The following is a 19735-nucleotide window of genomic DNA, read 5'->3' on the forward strand; positions in this document are numbered from 1 at the left end:
TGGGCTTCCATTTTGAGTTTGCAGCTTAAGAATTGCAGTATCCGAAGAGAATCCCAAAAAAAAAAAAAAAAAAGTTTAACCTTCTCTTCTCGTCACGTTTGTACACTATACATCGTGTGATTCGAAGCGTAATAAAAGAATTGGGTGATACTAACAAAATAGTTTTTTTGTATGGGTTCTAGTATTATGAGGAAGTGCTTTGTATGAGAAAAAGTGAATTGTCACTATTTATAAATGAAATTATTATTGTACCATTTTTTTGCAATCTGTAGATAAGTCTTGTATGTATTGTTACCTGGATTTAAATGTGAGTTGGTTAAGTTATTGATGTATATATTGTATGTTTGTTGATACAGTTACCTTTATTTTCTATAAGATCAATAAAACGTTTGAGGGGAAAAACAATTTATTTGTCTTGTTTATGCTCAATGACCCATTTGGATTGCGGTCAGGTGGATTTTTAGGATGGCGGCATCCTTTTCCGTGGCATCCTTTTTTTTTCTCATGATCCAAAAAAAGCAGCCGGGCGACCCACTTCGGCGAACCTCTGCGGACAAATTTCTGGTGACAAAAAAGCAAGAGTCATAAAGGATGTCTACGCGTGCTTGTCCTAGATCAGGTGCGCTGGTGATTTAGCTGGGCCGCACATCCCCTCGGGGCTTGGACAAGCATGGGGGCATCCTGCTTGGTTAGATCATACACTGAGATAGATTCCTGATATTTTCTGATAATATTGGATGTATGAATTGTTTTGCAGGCCCAGAGACGATTGAGAACAAATCTCAATGCATAACGGAATAAATACTACTGCAGAAATACTCTAGAGGAGCTACTAGCACTGATTCTAATAAAAATAAGGTGGCTAGTGCAGAATAACCAATCCCTCCACAAATACTGTCTCAACCCAGGTCTTAGCCAATGCCACAGCCCCCTTAGACAGATTCAGATTCAGATCTACTTTATTGTCATTCTAGTACACGTGTATACAGAACGAAATGTCGATGCATCTGACCCCCACAGTTTCCTTGAATGTACAGATATAAATAAAGTTGTATTGTATTTTGGCTACGTATAGTATTTTACCATAGTGCCGATAGTGCAAGAAGAGTAGCTGACCAGATGTGCAAAATGGGCAGTCAGGCTAACAAGTCAGGTACACAGTAACATTAACACTGTAACAATAACGCTGTAATTACAATAGTGCAGAGAGCACTGTGCAAGGAGTGGCAAGCTATAAAAAACTGCCAGTAGTGCAAAAAGTCAGATTAGCAGCCGTTTAGATTTAAGTTAACTATATGTTAGATTGACCATTTAACAGTCTAATGGCCAGGGGGACTAGACTATTGCGGAGCCTGGTGGTCCTGCACCGCACACTGCAGTACCTCTTCCCAGAGGCTAGCAGAGTGAACAGTCCATGATGGGGGTGAGAGGGGTCCCCGGTAATGTTCTTAGCATGGGATAGGCAGCGCTTCTGGCCAATGTCCTGAATGGAGGGAAGTGTAGTCCCGATTATTTTCTCTGCTGTCCTCGTTACCCTCCTCACACTACCCCAGTCGGTAGCGCTGCAGCCTCCACACCACACAGAGATACAGCTGGTCAGGATACTCTCTATGGTGCCCCTGTAGAATGTGATGAGGAAGGGTGGGGGCAGGTGGGCTCTCCTCATCCTCCGCAGGAAGTACAGGCGCTGCTGTGCCCTCTTAACCAGTGATGCAGTGTTCACGGACCAGGTGAGTTTGTTTGTAATGTGCACCCCTAGGAACCTGATACTGCTGACAACCTCCACAGCCTTGTTGTTGATGCAAAGTGGGGCATGGTTGGGCTGGTTTTTCCTAAAGTCGACAATGATCTCTTTAGTTTTGTCAACATTCAGGACCAGGCTGTTGTCCCTGCACCAGCCCACCAACTGCTCCACCTCCTCTCTGTAGGCCAGGTCGTTGTCATCCCTGATGAGGCAGTGATTTGACAACAGACGCACCATCCCGCTAATTTTAACACCATATCCAAACGATGTTAAATAGACAATCTTTCTGTATGAGTCTGACAGACAGACAGGCATGATAGGTAGGTAGGAAGTTAAGAAAAAAGAATCATGATAATTAAAAAAAGAAAATGCAACCTCAACTAGAAACAGGCCAGTGTCCTACTTGCTCTGGCCCCAAGCCTGGAGATATGCAAAGGATTAAAAAAAAAAAAAAACTCACATTGGGGGTGCCCCCTCATAATTTTTTAGTGCTCATCCTGGAATCCATCCATCCATAATCTGCACCGCTTATCCTCAGTCGGGTCGCAAGGGTGCTGGAGCCGATCCCAGCAATCTTGGGGCAGTGGGCAGGGGACACCCTGAACTGGTTGCCAGCCAGTCGCAGGGCACATAGAGACAGACAACTCACTCGCTCATTCACACCTAGGGACAATTTGGACCGGCCAATTCACCTGACATGCATGTTTTTGGAATGTGGGAGAAAACCCGAGTGCCCGGAGGAAACCCACGCAAGCACGGGGAGAACTTGCAAACTCCACACAGGAGGTTCACTCTCATGACCTCAGAACTGTGCTGCACACGCGCTAACCACTGCGCCGCCGTATTGCCCCCTCCTGGAATCCTACAAACCCAAATATCAAATTTTGTGCTTTAAATATTATTTTACTTAATTTGAGAGAGTTTGAAAACCAATATGATGGAACCAATCTGTAAATGATCTGTAAAAAAAACAATATTTATCATCGATCGCGTACTAGTTTTATATATTGTAGTCTGTCCTTTATTGTGTAATTATATATATTGATAATTGCACTACTTTTAAATTGCCTGCAACTTTTCAAATTGTATGTTACTTTAAGTTATATGTGTATATGTGCACTATATGGGGCAGCTTTCAATTTCAGTGACACTCTATGTCATGACAATAAAGATGTTCTATTATAATTAAAAACAAATACCAAAATATGTATACAACAGATTTCTGGAAGTATGTGTTAAAAATAGGATTTGTTTCCAGTAATGGCCTCTTAGCTTAATTTTTTTAACTTAGAGCAGAGCTTTGAAGGTCCTGAGCAACTTACATTTTATTCAATGCAGCTAAAATGAGGAATAGTATCTGCTGATGATAACAAAGTTAAGGTATTGGGTGGTAAAACAATTGTTCAACATAGCCACTGTATAACACACTCTTACCGTAATACACAGAAGCCTCCACGGACTCTGACGCTATGCTGCAATTGACACTAGTCGAGCGGAAGAGGAGCGGGGAGGATGGCGACGGCGCTACGAAGAGTCAAATGGACTGCATCGTTCACACTTTTTGTTTGTTTACTTTAAAAAATAGTGTTTTCCTCACATTTAAAGCCCCAGTGTGTAATATTTGACCACTACATGGCACTGAATTGTCTAATGCAAAAGAAAACCAGTTCCGCAGAGCACAGTGTAGCAGCAAGTTGACAGACAAACATGGCGGCGACCTTAGGTAGGGATTCCATTATGTAAAAGACACACCAATTTTTCAACCTATGATTTTTAATAATAACTACATTGGTATTGTTGCCTGATTTTACAATTATGTGTATTTTTTACTGAACTATTTTTTTCTTTTGTTACCACTAGGAAGCACAACATATTACACTCTCTACCTTTAAGCCGATTCTGTCATTTCTTAAGGAAAAGAGATTTGAAAATGCTATAGTTTTGGCGGTGCTTGGGTTGAATTTGAGGGTGCTTGAGCATAACCAAAAACGGGCTTTTACGCCCATGACTTTAAGTAACTTAAAGTTTGCCCATCACTGTGTTAAACGATTGGAGTGAAAAGGATTAGTGATGGTCCAGTCCAACATTAGGCAGCACTTTTCACTGAAATCGGATGAGATATAACGGTTGTTTGTCGCCATCTACTGGCAGATAATTGTGCCTACTACTTCTACCCTCCCGTTTTTGTTATTTTTTTTTTCTCTCGTTTGTTTCGTTATAATACATGTTAGAGGTATACAGAAAATAGCCCAAAAAGCTCGTCATGGGGGCTGCACCATTTTTTGCCTCAACCATTCTGCAATAACTCCGAGTGCTCTTTCTGACCGAAATAAAGATGGATGGTTAGAACTCAGTACTTCCGGTTTTTGCAATTTCAAAATAAAACAAACCTCATTTTCTGTCAATATCCCCTAACCAATTGCAAAGGTACAGTACTCACGTCAAGCTTTGGTTATTATCCACTGTAGTCCTGCGACTTCCTACTATTTTTAGAGAACCAGCTCTTTCGGTTCAGCTCATTTAAAAGAGCCGGCTCTTTCGGTCCCTAAAAGCCCTTTCAGATTATTTTTGTTGCTTTGATCCATTAAGTCAAGTCATGTTTATTTGTATAGCCCTTAATGACAAAGAGTCTCAAAGGGCTGCACAGACCATATATTATTGCAAACCACAATTATCAATCTTTTTGTAATTTTATGCACTGAAAAAGGGGTGGGGGTGCATTTGGGTTAATAAAATATCCATCCACCGCTTATCCTCAGTAGGATCGCGGGGGTGCTGGAGCCCATCCCAGCTATCTTCGGGCAGTGGGCAGGGGATACCCTGAACCAGTTGCCAGCCAGTCGCAGGGCACACAGAAACAGACAACTCACTTGCTCATTCACACCTAGGGACAATTTGAACCGGCCAATTAAGCAGCTATGCATGTTTTTGGAATGTGGGAGGAAACCGGAGTAACCGGAGTGCCCGGAGGGAACCCACGCAAGCACGGGGAGAACATGGAAACTCCACACGGGAAGGTTCGATCGCAAGACCTCAGAACTGTGCTGCAGATAGGAAACTAGAAAAAAAATAAAGGCTTGAAAGGGAAAAAGGAGAAAACAAAAAAACAAGGAATAAAAGAATAACAAAAGAAAAAAGAGAGGACAACACAATTTAAAAAACATAAAAAGCTAAGGGAAAAAACAAACAAAAGAAAAACAAAGAAACAAGTAAAAAAGAGGTAAAAAGACAGAAAAGAGAAAGGCAAGAATACATGAAATGAAATGATCTGCATTTATGTAGCGCTTTTCAAGTCAATGACTTCCCAAAGCGATTTACAATGTGCTCCACATTTCCCAATAGCGGCCTTGCAGCCATGTAAGGCGCTAACCTGCTTATTGGGGGTATTAGGGGTTCAGTGTCTTACCCAAGGACACTTCGGCATGTAACACGGACGAGCCGGGATTTGAACTGGGATCCCTTGGTCCCAAGACGAGCGCTCTACCTCCTGAGCTACTGCCGCCCCATACATTAAAAAATATAACACAAAAAAAGATATGTTATAGTTTCCAGCCAAATTATAATAACATTTATATTGTCATTCTACAGTGAACTTCTAAGTCATTCAAACTTTGACCTTTAAAAGTTGAGTATTGACCGCGAAACACGCATGAGACGTGAATTCAAAATAGGAACCAATTTTAAAAAAGTTAAAATACAAAGCCGTTTTACCTGCTCGAAAAATGTCAAGTATAAAACACAGTATCCCTGAAAAAGAATGCATATTGACCAATCACCAGATAAAAAAAGGGAACCGGCTCCCATCGTTCACTTCACAGAGCTGGTCCTAAAAGGCGTTTCGTTCCTAAACGACACATCACTAGTGCAACTCCTCGTCAGGCGCTCTGTCAGAATTGGAGGCTTCGGTAGAGGAAAACATCGCATTGCTCTTAAGCATGATTCAAAATGGACACCAGCATTATCATCATCATCACCATCATCAAAAGCTGCCCCCATTGCAGGTGACCAAGGACAATTCGTTGGCCAGCCCCGAGAAGAGGAGACGAAGGGTTCGTGTTTGGTGCGATGGATGGTGAGTACCGTACCTATGCAGTAAGTGCGCGTGTGCCCGCGATTGTGCGCGCGTGCGTGTGTGTAAGAAAGACCGTGAGAGAGAGCGTAAGAGAAAGCTAAAGAGAGACAGAGACAGAGACAGAGAGAGATATAAAGAAGATACATTTAACGAGAGAAATAAAGGGAAGAGAGAGGAGAGATAAAGAGAAAACAAATAAAGAAAAAGAGAGAAGAGAGAGAAAAGCGAAGAGAGAGTAAAGCGAAGAGAGAGAGGGGTGAGAGAGAAGCAAATGAGAGAAAAAGGGAGAGTGAGAAGAGAAAGACAGAGAGAAGTGGAAAGAGAAAGAAGAGAAAGATAGATAAGGGGAGAGAGAGAGGAAGAGAGAGTGACGAGGAAGAGGCAAAAAAAGAGAAGAAAAAAGAGAAATAGATGGAAAAAGAGAGATGAAGGGAGCAAGAGAAAGAGAAAAAAGAGTGGGAGAATGAGACAAGAGAGAGAAAGAGGGAGAGAAAGCATGGATGAAAGAAATAGCAGGAGAAAGACCGAAAGAAAGAGTGGTAGAAAGAGAAGTACAGAAAAAAAGTGACTGCGGCCTAGATGCGAATTTATGCAGTAGTAAGAATATCCGAATATCAGTAAGGAGAAGTTATGTGTTTCTGTACTCGAGACAGCTTGACACAGTGCCACTGTAACTGTATTCAGTTGTATTTTGTAGTTAGATGTATAAACATCCCGGCATTGCCCAATTGTTGTATTGTTGGCAGAAAGAGGTTTGTATGTTACTATATGAGGAGTTCAGCCAGAAAACGGCAGCAGAAAGTACAATATTTTGAAAGTTACATATTCCGTTTCCCCAAACCCTAACTCTCGCTGATAATGTTAGCTACAACATTTTACCCAACACCTAAATGGAGAGAGGTTTGTCTCAAAAACAAATACATTTGCAATTTACTCAAGATGTAAAAATTACATGTCTGGTTAAAGATTGAAAATAAAAATAAAAAGATTCAAACCAGTGGTACTAGAAAATTTTGGAAAGTCCTTAAAAACTGCTTAAATTTTGCCACTGTTTGTAACTCCAACACTGCTCATTAGGACGGAATAGGGCATTAAGCCCTTGGGTGACCTTGGGTGAGATATACCAGACATGGGGACTTGAGACTTAGTGACTTGGACTCGAGTCGACTCGAGTCGCTGTTTTTATGACTTGTGACTTGACTTGGACTTGGCAATCTAAGACTCGGGACTTGACTTGTGACTTGACTTGCCCAAGAAAAAAATACTTGGGACTTACTTGGGACTTGAAGGTGAAGACTTGAGACTTACTTGAGACTTGCACATGTGTGACTTGGTCCCATGTCTGAGATATACTGTAAGAAAGTTCCTCACTTTTCCGATTCTTGAGCGGCGTCAAAAAGGATGCATTTGAAACTACTGGGGCCTGATTGCAGTACTTTTCTCCCACGAGAATTCGGTATTGCGTGTGTGTGTTTGGACGTGTGTCACTCAGCCCCCTGCAGGAATGTGTCCGAATATTTGGGATGCCTGGACAGGGATCACCCGTAGGCTAGCTTCGGCAAAGAGTGCCGCATCAACACGGGCCCCATTGTCGCAATCTCCGACGCAGTCAGCAGCATTCCAAGGAGAAAGCACCACAGTTGTGCTTGTGTGGCGTTGTTTGTTTGTAATTAGGTATCATGCCATAGCCGCTTTCTTACGGAAAGCCTGAAGTCGTCGTGAATAGAACACATGTAGCTAAACTTTTATTTTTTCATCCAATAGCTTATTGAAGATGTTGACCTCAGGAAGTTGACAACCGGACATTCGTTTATTACCTTTACAGTGTTCATTTTACCTGTGAAAAGTGATGGGTCCCGGGGACTCGCATGCTTAGTGTTATCGGGGTTGAAATTATAAATCTGCGACAAATATTCATTCAGTTTTAATCATCACAGTTTATTGGTAATACAAATCAGTTATTACTTCAAGATTTTTAAGTTCACAACAATATTGTATTAAATACAAAATCATATTGCTGAAATAATTATATTAATATATATTTTCATTCAGTTTTAATCATCACGGTTAATTGGTAATACAAAGCAGTTATCACTTCAGATTTTTCAGTTCATATATTCTTTGTGGTTTGCTGTCCCGCCACAGTTGTAATGCCTTCTCAATGTCCAATCCAATCTCAGAGCGTAACCAGGAATATAATTTAGTCCATTTTGGCACAAAAGTCCTTTCCTTGCTAGGAGTATTCTTTTGTTTTATTTTCTTTCGTTGAATCGTTCGCTTCAACACACGTGTTTTCCTTGCCTCCGCGACCTTCTAAAGAATTTCTACGCCGTTTTTTCGTGCCGGAATTCTTGCCGTTGTTATCACTTTCTGCATTATGTTTCGATTTATTACTGACACTGAAGAAATTACCAATTTTGTGTTGATTTTCACTTAATACTGTTTTTTCGGAGGCATACTTAACCTTTACCTTCCCTCGCCGACAACCACCACAACAATGACGTAATCTCGAAGCAACGAGATCTCGTTTGCCGAGATCGTCGTGCAGACGAAAACTCGAACCGCGAGACCAAAACAACAATGGCGGATCTGCCTGACGAAAGGTTTGGAGTGCGGTAAATCTTTGTTAGAAAAAAAAAGTAATCGGGTAATAATGAAAATTTTGTGTCAAAAAAGTTGCGTCCCGGGGACACTTGATTTGACACTATGCGTCCCCAGCTAAAATGATGCGTCTAGGACGCAGGGACGCGGGCAAACGAGAACACTGCCTATATTTAGTATTAATGGTGTCTGTGAACTGTCTGTTCATTCCTTGGCCTCATGTAGGTCTTAGATAAGGGGATGATGTAATAATAGTCTGTACAGCCTTTGAGACTTCTTTTGATTAAGGGCTTGACTTGACCGAAGACGCTATTAAGAAGCGCTTGGCCACGGATTCACCCACCAGCCGCAGAAGAATGGCGGTTACACTCGAGCTTAAGGCCCCTATAAAAGATCATATTATTATTCTGTAAACGGAGGATCAACAATTGAACTTGCAGCTGTCTTGGGGCAATAGGATTCGCAATCCAGACATAGATCCGAAAGCTTTTACACTACAGCAGCCCAATTGGGTGCACTATGGTTTCTCCATCTTGTAGGTTGTTAGGAATCAATCTATATTACATTTGTAGCGTTTACCCAATCGTTCGAATTAGTTATCTGACTCCATTAACCAAACACAAACTTTATTCTTAATTGGAACATGAACAAAGATAGCCGGCATTTTCACACGGGGGCAGATTTATTTTCTTAAAGTATTTATTAAGTGAATTCCATCGAATTTAGCCGAATTATTCCCCGTTTCCCGACCAATCAGTCAATATCGCCCAATGAACAGAACATCCTTGCGTCATTGTCAAGCATGCTGTGCCCGAGGGCTCGTTTTGGTGTTGGGGATAATGCCCCCACCAACCCCACCCTATGTCAGTGAAGCATCATCCAAGACAGTGGTTCAAACCTGGTCAGATTTCAGAACCCACCATTCCACCCTAATGAGGTCCCTACCCACTAGTTGCAAAACACTGATCAAGGACAGGGCTGGGGAAACTTTTGAAGTCGGGGGCCACATTGGTTAAAAAAAATGTGGCCTGGAGACCTATCCATTTTTTCTTTTTCAGAGTTATGTATAAATAAACATGGATGTTATGTTTCTTTCAATAATTGTTTTTAAGAAAATTACTTTAATCAATTTTTTGGGGGAAACACTTAGGATAAAGCAAAATAAAATATTAGGTGCCTGTCTTAAATACATATACAGTACATTGATATTTAGTTTTGCAGTATTACTGTAGTATTTCGGAGTATTTCCGTAACAGGGTTATAGTTTTATTCCTGAATTATTCTTGAGGCGGCTGCGCATGGATACATGCTTGCGGCTAGCTCTCCAGCTAATCTTCTATTTATTGCCGTTCTCTTGTCTTTTTTGCTTTCACTTTTGGACACATGTGTGGCCAAAAACACTTACAGTAGTGACGAACTTATTCGGTTGGGTGGGCGTCTAAATTTCGATTTTTCGGGCACTTTTTATACCGCCCATGATATACCGAGCGAACTTCAAAGAGACCCGGCATCCTTGTGGACAGCTATTCCTCCTAATAAACGTCGCCGACGGCGCCGTAAAGAAAGGACACAGAAGCGTGGTTGCCGTGCAGGTAGATGTGTGAAGCGTGTGAAGTCCAAGCAGCAAGATGGACGCGAGGATGGACGCGAGGATGTAACTAATTCCACCATTCATTCCTCGCCGGACAACCGACGCTTTAAACTCAGCGCTCACGAGCGGCCACAACGCCGGGAGCTTTTGAAGATCTCGACAAAGACTACAAAGAGTTCAGCTAAGTCAAATGATTCAGCAAAGCTGAAATTTGGTCTGTTAAATATTAGATCGCTTGCTCCAAAAGCTTTACTTGTTGATAACATTATTCGTGATTATAAACTTAACTGTATGGGTCTTTGTGAAACGTGGTTACGCCCGGATGAGCACTTAGCGCTAAATTATGCCTCTCCCCCAGACTACGAGAGTAGTCATATAGCACGCACGCTGAAAAGAGGTGGTGGTGTTGCGCTAATCTCTGAAAAATCGCTCAAATTTAATACACGTACCTCTAATAATTACAAAACGTTTGAGGCTCTTGTGATGCGGTCCCCTCAATTGTCAATTGATGTAATAACTATCTATCGTGCACCTGGGCCATACACAACTTTCTTAGACGAATTTGCTGAACTTTTGTCTGAACTAGTAACCTATGCAGACAAAATTATAATTATGGGAGACTTTAACATTCATATGAACTCCCCACACAGTTCACTTACTATTGCGTTTAGTTCTCTAATTGATGCATTTGGTTTTACTCAACTGGTTGACTTGCCAACCCATAAAAATGGGAACACGCTAGACTTGATTCTGACTCGAGGAGTTTTAACCTCAAACATTATGGTTCTACCGTGTACTACTGTTATCTCTGATCATTATTTAGTGACATTTGAGGTGCTAACTAAATGTAGACTTAATAAAGCTGAGGGATTTAGCGGACGCAATATAAGCACTGGCACAGTTTCTGAGCTCTTTGAACTCCTTCCTGGAGCAGTTGCGTCCTTTCCTAAATACAATGGCTCGATTGACTCACTCATGAATGAGTTCAATACCACCCTGACTAGTGTGCTGGATTCAATAGCGCCCATAAAACTAAAATCACGTCCTAAAAGACGCACACCTTGGTTTACTGATGAAACTAGAGCCCTTAAAAAAGAATGCAGGAAATGGGAGAGAAAATGGCGCGCTACCAAGCTTGAGGTTTTCCATCAAACCTGGTGTGACAGCTTGTTAAAGTATAAAGCGGCCCTTGCTTCTGCAAAATCGGCCTACCTTTCGAAGGTGATTGCGTCTCAAAAGAACAACCCCAAAGCCCTTTTTGACACTGTAGCATCGCTTACAAGGCAACAGGCTATCGCAGACAGTTTGACACACTCTGCTCAGGACTTAATGGTCTTCTTCACTAAGAAGATTCAATGCATACAGGAAGAAATTGCAAAAGATATTGTTAGTACCACACGTATTAAAGGACTGAAATTTACAGATGCACGACAGGGTGGCTGCCCTGGGAAAATGGCCGGTTTTAGTGAACTGTCACTTGATGATCTCAAACAAGTGGTGAATGCGGCCAAACCGACAACTTGCCAGTTCGACCCTCTCCCAGGTTCACTTATTAAAAGTCTTTTTAGCGTCCTTGAGCCTTCAGTTCTAAATATTATAAATACATCACTCTCCTCAGGTGTAGTTCCAGCAGCTTTTAAGTCCGCCGTTATTAAACCCACACTGAAACGACCCAACCTTGATCCAGAAATATTAAGTAATTACAGACCTGTGTCAAACCTACCTTTCCTCTCTAAAGTACTCGAAAGAGTAGTGGCACAGCAGCTGAATGCTTTCATATCGGAGAATAACCTTTTTGAATCCATGCAATCAGGATTCAGGGCTAACCACTCTACTGAGACAGCTCTGATCAAGGTAACAAATGATCTCCTAATGTCAATGGATTCTGGCGCTTCATCACTTTTGCTGCTGCTGGATCTTAGTGCTGCTTTTGACACAGTGCGCCACAATATCCTACTAGAACGGTTGGAAAAATGGATTGGTCTCTCAGGAGCCGTCCTCTCGTGGTTCAAATCTTACCTCTCAGATAGGACGCACTGTGTTAAATATGGTGAAACGACATCTGAGCCCTTTAATGTTACCTGCGGTGTTCCGCAGGGTTCAGTGCTCGGCCCCCTACTTTTCAACATTTACATGCTTCCATTAGGTGGTATTATTCGCAAGTACAATATCAGCTTCCACTGCTACGCAGACGACACTCAACTATATCTTCCGTTGGAGGAATCTTCCACACTAAACTGTGGAAATTTGGAGGCCTGTCTCACTGAGATAAAAGAGTGGATGTCACTCAATTTCTTGCGTCTTAACTCTGAAAAGACCGAAATGTTAGTCATTGGTCCTTCTAAATGCCGGGACTTATTCGCAAAAACTGCTGTGAACATTGACAAATGTCACATCACACAGAGTGACTCAGTTAAAAATTTAGGTGTCATATTTGACCCTGATCTATCCTTTGAGATGCATGTAAAGCAAATTACTAGAACTGCCTTCTTCCATCTTCGCAACATTGCTAAAATCCGTTCAATACTGTCTCAGTCTGATGCGGAAACAATAATTCATGCATTTGTTACCTCCCGTCTCGATTACTGCAATGCACTACTCTCCGGTCTCCCGAAGTCCAGAATCAAGTCTCTTCAGCTAGTACAAAATGCCGCAGCGAGGCTTTTAACTAGGACAAAAAAGTACGATCACATAACACCGATTATGGCTAACCTGCATTGGCTCCCAGTTAGCCAAAGATGTGACTTCAAAGTTCTCTTAGTATTGTACAAAATCATACATGGACTTGCTCCCTCTTATCTTTTAGATCTGATCTGCCACTATGTCCCGGTCCGAAGCCTACGATCTGAGAGTGCTGGTCTTCTGATGATCCCGAGAGCAAAGAAGTCTTCTGCTGGTTCGAGAGCGTTCTCCATCCGGGCACCGGTGCTGTGGAATGCTCTTCCCCCTGAGATTTGATCTGCAACCTCAGTGGAAATGTTTAAATCTAAACTTAAAACTCACTTCTACTCCATTGCATACGAATAACCTACTCCTCTTGTCGGTTGAAAATAGTTTGTGTAATATAGTGTAACAATCTGTGAAGCCCTTTGAGACTCTTCGTGATTTAGGGCTATACAAACAAAAATGACTTGACTTGACTTGACTTGAGTAAATGTTAAATAACATGGCATCCGTCCTTTTCTGTAGGACAAAATTTTGGACAACCCTTTAAAATAAAAAAGATTAAAAAAATAGATAAATAATGATAAATAAATAAACTTTTATTATATTATAAATTACTCAGCTCCAGCAGTGGGGGGGGGGGAATGCTTACATATTATCAAATTCATTAAGATGATTCTATTTGATTTTTTTTCTACAGGCAACTTTATGTAAAATGTAAAAAAATTGTGATCCCGTACAGTTGTATCGAAGCACATTCTACATGATGAAACCCGCTGACCATTCTTTTCTGTGTTGTTGTTTTCCAGCTATGATATGGTTCACTACGGCCATTCCAATCAGTTGAGGCAGGCCAAAGCTATGGGAGATTATCTCATTGTGGGCGTGCACACAGACTGTAAGTTTGTAACCACAATTTAATTTTATATACCAACAACCCACACGTAACAAGAAATAAACAGCGGGTATAAATACAATAGTTACCTCAGAAAATTATGCCCTTTTGAGTATAACATGCTACATCAAGACAAATGACAAAAATATACATATACATCCTTCATATAACAGAACGTAACTGTGTTCTGAATTGAGCAACGACATCGGAACTAATTCGATATACAAGTGCAACCATTCACCATGCTCTTGAATGACCTTAGTAAAGCTAAAATGTAGTTGGCGTTGAGTCATTCAACCAAAGCTATGCTTTACAGAGGGCTTCCAAAACATCACATTAATCTTAGTGTGCAAATGTTTCAGTCTGAATAAGGGTTTAAAGGCAACTGAAGAAAATAAACCACAATCCTGACATTGCTAAAAACTCAACATTCTCCCTAAAATAACCACGAGACACATAGAAAATTTGTCCAAGAGGCTTCTAAGAGGCTGTCGGAACATTCACTAAAAATCACAGCACAATTGATTATCTCAAAGACCTTGTGGTATTTTTGTATGGTCATGGCTTTGTTTACCTAGGCGAGATCTCCAAGCACAAGGGGCCGCCAGTTTTCACTCAAGAAGAGCGCTACCAGATGGTGCGAGCCATCAAATGGGTGGACGAGGTGGTGGAGGCGGCGCCCTACATCACCACCCTGGCGACCCTTGACAAGCACAACTGTGACTTCTGCGTTCACGGCGGTACAAGTCCGTCTCATCAGAGGTTTCAGAACAAAACGGAACTATTCAGGAGTGTCATTTGGCCATCTCTCCTTACAGACGACTTAACACTGACAGTCGACGAGAAAGACACGTACAAAGAAGTCAAAGAGGCTGGACGCTACAGGTACGACAATTATGTGTTATGAATGATGAAAATCTACGGTTCCCAACAAAATAAATGTGTATTATTTTCATTTGCTCACATGGCTTCTTTTAGAGAATGCAAGAGAACACAGGGAGTCTCAACCACTAACCTGGTTGCCAGGGTGCTTCCCATGAGCAAAACCCCTCACAGCAATATGGTGAGTCTTTTTCTCTTAACCATTGTTACATTTTTTTGTACCTCAATTTTGACTGTTTTTTAACACAAACAAAAGAAAACAAAGGTAAAAACATCTACCCGTCATCCATCCATCCATCCATTATCTGCACCACTTATCCTCAGAGAGACATTGCAGTGTTCTGGAATATCTACCATGCTCAAGTCATTATTCAAAGTCTTGTCTTAATAGTCTGGAGGTTGTGTCCTTAGTTTTGCTAGAGTACATCTATTTTTCCCATTTGTCCATGAATTGGGCATCCTGTATTCTTATTCATCGTAAATTTACAATGCAAATTTAACTTTAGAATCTTGCTTTGAGCAGGACACTCTAGATTACCAGCCTACACAGACACCTCTGCAAAGACTTGTAATAGCCCATGTTATAGTAGTCCTATTTCATGGCAGACAGTGAGTGAGTGTCTTTTTTATGGACATTAAATATTGTAAAGTTCTGTTTTTATTTTTTTAATAACTTCAAGAGGTGGTCTAAAGTGCCAATTTGTGATGTAGTTGTGTCTTTCTATGTGGGGTTACAGGACTCCAATGGTCAGACGAACCACAGTCCCTGGACGGGAGTGTCACAGTTCCTCCAGACTTCTCAGAAGATCATCCAGTTTGCTTCGGGCCGGGAGCCGCAGCCTGGCGACACAATTATCTACGTGCCCGGGGCATTTGACCTCTTCCGTATCTTTTTGTCACGGGGTAGATTTCGATAAAGTCTGCTATAGTCAGAATAGAATTTGTCCCGATCTTCAGTTGTAGCATCTCCTTGACAACAGTTAAGACATTGGACATGTAGACTTTCTTCGAGCAGTGCATAAAATGTCAGACAGGCCCTATATCATAGTGGGACTGCACTTTGACCAAGTAAGTGTTTAATATAATATAAACTAACTTTTATTATGCTTATGACTTGTCTCATTTTTAAAAATTCCAGAGCGATGATTATGTAACCACATCCTGTGTGGTGACATCGTCACAAGAAGTGACCCCATCTTGAACCGGAAGTAATCTTACACTGGAAGTGCTTTTTATACCGGAAGTGACCATTCACGCTGAAAGTAACATTTCCAACGACTGTCAAAGTACACCTCTGGTCTACAAAGGCACTCCAGTGTGAAAGGGCACTTCCAGTGTTCTGCCGAAACGTCCTACCCTGAGGAGACGTCCTACCATAGGCTAATCTGACAGCGAATTCAGTTTTATTTCTTATCGAGTAAAACTAGCACTAAATAACACTGAAAATCACAATTGTTACAAACAGAACTTTAACTCATGACATATAACATGGGTTGGCATGCAGACATACAATGTGTGATTACTGTAGTCAACAAACACCATGCTAAAAAGCCACCACATAAAGACACGCTACGCTCATAAGTTATGTCAGAAAACAATATTTTAAAGCAGTGAAAGTGTCAAGTAAGACAAAATCAAAACAAAATTTCTAAGTACTCTCCGTAGAAAACATCGCAATCAGGCTTGGTAGGACTTCTCCTCAAGGTAGGATGTTTTTACACCGGTTTAAAATGGGGCTGCTTACGGTCTAAAAAGGCACTTTTGATTCGAAACTGGGTCACTTCCGATGTGAAAGGTCATTCCCGTTTCAAAAAATGGGTCATATCCGGTGATGACCTCATTAAACTGGAATGTCAAGAATGTGAGCAGTCATTAGCATAACAAAATAAGGTTTATTTTCATAAGATTGAAGTCCAGATTCTGCATTATATCTCTTTTTTTTCTAGTATTACTAAATTCATTTTGGAGCTAAACATAACTTTTTCAAAGGAAGTAAACCGCTACAAAGGGAAGAACTACCCAATCATGAATGTCCATGAGAGAACTCTAAGTGTCCTGGCTTGCCGGGTAAGTTCTTATCGCTCTCAACCTTTTCCCCAAACACATTGGTTACATGCTCCCGTTTTGCTTTCAGTATGTCTCTGAGGTGGTGATTGGTGCCCCGTTTACAGTGACCAAAGACCTGCTCGATCATTTGAAAGTAAGCACAAGTGAGATACACATTCTGCCATGTTCTCTATACTTGAAACGTGCTAAATGACTTAGAGTCGGTGTTCACAGGTGGATCTCATTTGCCACGGGAAGACACAAATCTATCCGAACAAAGATCCATCAGACCCATATGCGGTATGTATACTTTAGAACAGTGGTTCTCAACTGGCCTGACTTCAGAACCCACCAATCCACCTCAATGACAAACTGTGGGCCAAATCTAGTTATCAAATTCATCGAATGAAATAATTGTACAGTTTAAAGCAGAGAGAGAATAATATATTCGACCTTTTTTTTTCAACACAAAATTACCAGATAAATTAAAACGACCAGAAGTACCATATTTACTGCAACATCACATATAAGCTTCCCCCCAAAACTGCTCTAAAATAGCCACATACTAGAAGAAATTGTACCCAAAATATTAATAACACGTGTACCTTAAAACTGATGATTATTTCATTATTCAAATAACAAAAATGAAAATACAAAAAGCCAAACAAATAACATTTTAAAATCATTTACTCTATCTTCTAGCAGCACTTCAAAGCCAGACATGCGTGCACCATTTTCGTGTTTCGCAATCATTTACTTCTTCGACTCAACAGTTGTCACTGTTTTCCACTTTACTTCCCATTATCACTTAATTTCTTGGTACCCATTATTATGGACATCAAAATGCTATAAAACGAACAGAATCACAATTAAATGATTGAGATGGCACCGCTTGACTGAATAGGAAAAAGTAATCGAGCATTATCACAATCTACCTTTACGGTACGTAACTATAACCACCCTCCATTTTTTTTCTTTCTTCTTTGCACCATTTTGCCAAGGCAAAAACCCTCGACCCACTAGAAACACATCTAAACCCACTTTTGGGTCCTGACCCACCAGTTGAGAAACACTGCTTTAGAATGTTTCATCAGTGATGACACTTTCTTCAAGTATGATTCCAGCCTCTACCTGCAGAACATATCTTTACCGACTCTTTGAATTCTAGGTGCCCAGAAAGCGAGGAATCCTGCGGACCGTCGACAGTGGAAACAGCCTTACCACGGATGCCATATTGCAGAGGATAACCGAAAACAGGTCCATTATTGGCCGGCCTTCACACATTACAGGGAACCTTGACTACAGTCACGTTTATTGTAATCTCCTGAGTTGAGGTCATTCAAAGTACCCCAATCCCGTGTGGACTAAAATGACTGGAGCATACTATGAGGGGGATTCTGCATCCTCCTCCTATTTTATTAACATTAGTATTTTTAAGCAACACTTTGGAGGGTGTTCTTGTTTCGTCCATTCACCGAGTCCACCACCCAGAAAACATTATGACAAAAGCATACACTGATCTATGCAAATAAAGTGTTTTGAAAATAATTACACTGAATTGTAACTACAGAAGCTGCCCTTCTTACGAATGATCGTCTGTAAGTTGAATTTGTTCGTAAGTTGCTCCAGTGCTATATTTTGTATGTTTAAGGTTCATATATGTTTAAGGCTTGTATAAGTAACCTGTATTGTTTTGTACTAAAAAATAAACACTTCATGAAATAATATGCTATATAAAGATAAAAAGTTAAGTTTAACTTACTTTTGGAACATGAGCTTCAAAAGTTAGGCAACGTCCTCCTCCGTGATAAAAAGTGGCCGAAAAAAAGCGTTCTGACCATTTTCTCAACCGCATCAAGCTTTCTTAATCCACTTTAAATTCAAAAGAAACAGCTAGCCCCTTCTTTACACTTTACACCAACCATCTTGAGTAGAAGCACGATATAATAAACAATAAAAACATCAACGTTCTTAGCACGCTAGGGATACAGTACACGTAGTACTGTATGTTTACACGCAAACTAGGAAGAAGAAGATTTCGTCTTCGGGGTGAATGCTGAGTGACCTCTCACAGCGCTGACGCACGCCGGTAGCGGCGGAAAGAAGCACCACAGTAATGTCACGTAACCGGAAAAAAGTGGACACAATTCAAAATCTAACTTACAGCAATGTCCGGATATTATTCGACATCCTAAAATAAATGTTTGTATTTACCGTTTTACGTAAGTTGAATGGTCGTAAGTAGGGGAGCGTCTGTACTAAGTAACTACGACGCAAATCATAAGAACAAACTTGCAATTGTCATTTAACTTGCCATTGTCATTTCTTTCAAGATGAAAACTTTTTTCATTTTGGGGATGTAGGTTGCTTTTTCAAGACAGGAACCGGAAGAAAGAAGCGACTGAGATTGCCATGATTCAGGCCATGCAGCGACACCAACTAGTGGACCATTAATCCGATGTTGGTTCGTTGCCGATGAACACTGAACCCACGATCATAAATCTTTGCGCAACATGGTGGCCATGGTGTCAACCGGAATGCTGGATATTTGGTTTATTTCTTCTGTTGCACATTTTTTGACAAATGAAATAAATACAGGATGCCTTTTATTTGATTTTTTTTGCACGATGAAAATGGATGATTTTGGGGGGAAGAGGAGCGAGATTTGTGAATTTAAGTGAACATTTTTGGTTCAAACTGACAAAGAAACGTCATAAATTAAGAGGAGGTTCTGTTTCATTATCAATAATAGTGAACATTACATTTTTGTTTAGATATTTTTATACACCCATTTCTTTAAAGATTATATAATATATTTACCTTTTGACCAATCGAAGACTACAAGCAGTACACTTTCGCTGTCATTAATGAATATTTATTGAACATCAACTAACTAAAGATAAAACATTTTTAGTAAAACAATCAATAAAATAAAGACAGAGACTACTGGTATATAGATCAATAATGTTTATATAAAAAAATATAACATTATGCATAACTTTCAAGAATTGTTTACCTGAGTATTTATAATGCTTGCCAGTGCATGAACATAATCAGTATATACTTTTATATGTATATGACAAAAATGTTCCTGTGTGCTGATTCGGGATGTACATGTATATGCTCGAATGTGCCATGCTGTGCGTTGGTGTATTTAGCATTGTGCAAACAGGATTTCGGTATACAATATACTGTGATAAATATTGACATGATCTTGTTTACACATTTTTGGAGGAAGAA

The 19735-nt window shown here is 40.6% G+C and overlaps 2 protein-coding genes and 1 long non-coding RNA gene across 3 annotated transcripts in view; 2 read left to right on the forward strand and 1 right to left on the reverse strand.

Moving 5' to 3' along the window:
* The window catches only part of LOC148373833 (transcription factor MafG), a 30945-nt gene extending 27661 nt beyond the window's left edge, over positions 1-3284 (forward strand). The window contains exon 4 of the mRNA XM_088329600.1: positions 3191-3284. Coding sequence (XP_088185726.1) covers positions 3191-3226 — 36 coding nt within the window. The 3' untranslated portion in view covers positions 3227-3284. The remainder of the gene's footprint in view (positions 1-3190) is intronic.
* LOC148373834 (uncharacterized) overlaps positions 1-19735 on the reverse strand; it is a 33866-nt gene that overhangs the window by 13267 nt on the left and 864 nt on the right. The window lies entirely within an intron of this gene.
* Positions 5615-19707, forward strand: LOC148373835 (ethanolamine-phosphate cytidylyltransferase-like). Its single transcript, XM_088329599.1, has 12 exons — positions 5615-5816; positions 13482-13570; positions 14146-14307; positions 14386-14452; positions 14546-14630; positions 15187-15334; positions 15435-15517; positions 16439-16516; positions 16584-16649; positions 16730-16795; positions 17664-17752; positions 18859-19707. The coding sequence occupies exons 1-12, from the start codon at positions 5680-5682 to the stop codon at positions 18947-18949; spliced, it is 1161 nt and encodes a 386-aa protein (XP_088185725.1). The 5' UTR covers positions 5615-5679; the 3' UTR covers positions 18950-19707.

The sequence above is a fragment of the Urocampus carinirostris genome, chromosome 1, assembly GCF_059441175.1.
Source record: "Urocampus carinirostris isolate Australia breed hairy pipefish chromosome 1, RoL_Ucar_1.0, whole genome shotgun sequence".
In the NCBI taxonomy this organism is placed as follows: Eukaryota; Metazoa; Chordata; class Actinopteri; order Syngnathiformes; family Syngnathidae; genus Urocampus; species Urocampus carinirostris.

Bases quoted from the DNA above. Each gene is read 5' to 3' on its own strand.
- LOC148373835 (XM_088329599.1), top strand. From the start codon at position 5,680: ATGATTCAAAATGGACACCAGCATTATCATCATCATCACCATCATCAA. The intron at 14,308-14,385 runs GTACAAGTCCGT...CTCTCCTTACAG, and splicing joins TGACTTCTGCGTTCACGGCG to ACGACTTAACACTGACAGTC. The intron at 16,796-17,663 runs GTATGTATACTT...TTTGAATTCTAG, and splicing joins ATCCATCAGACCCATATGCG to GTGCCCAGAAAGCGAGGAAT.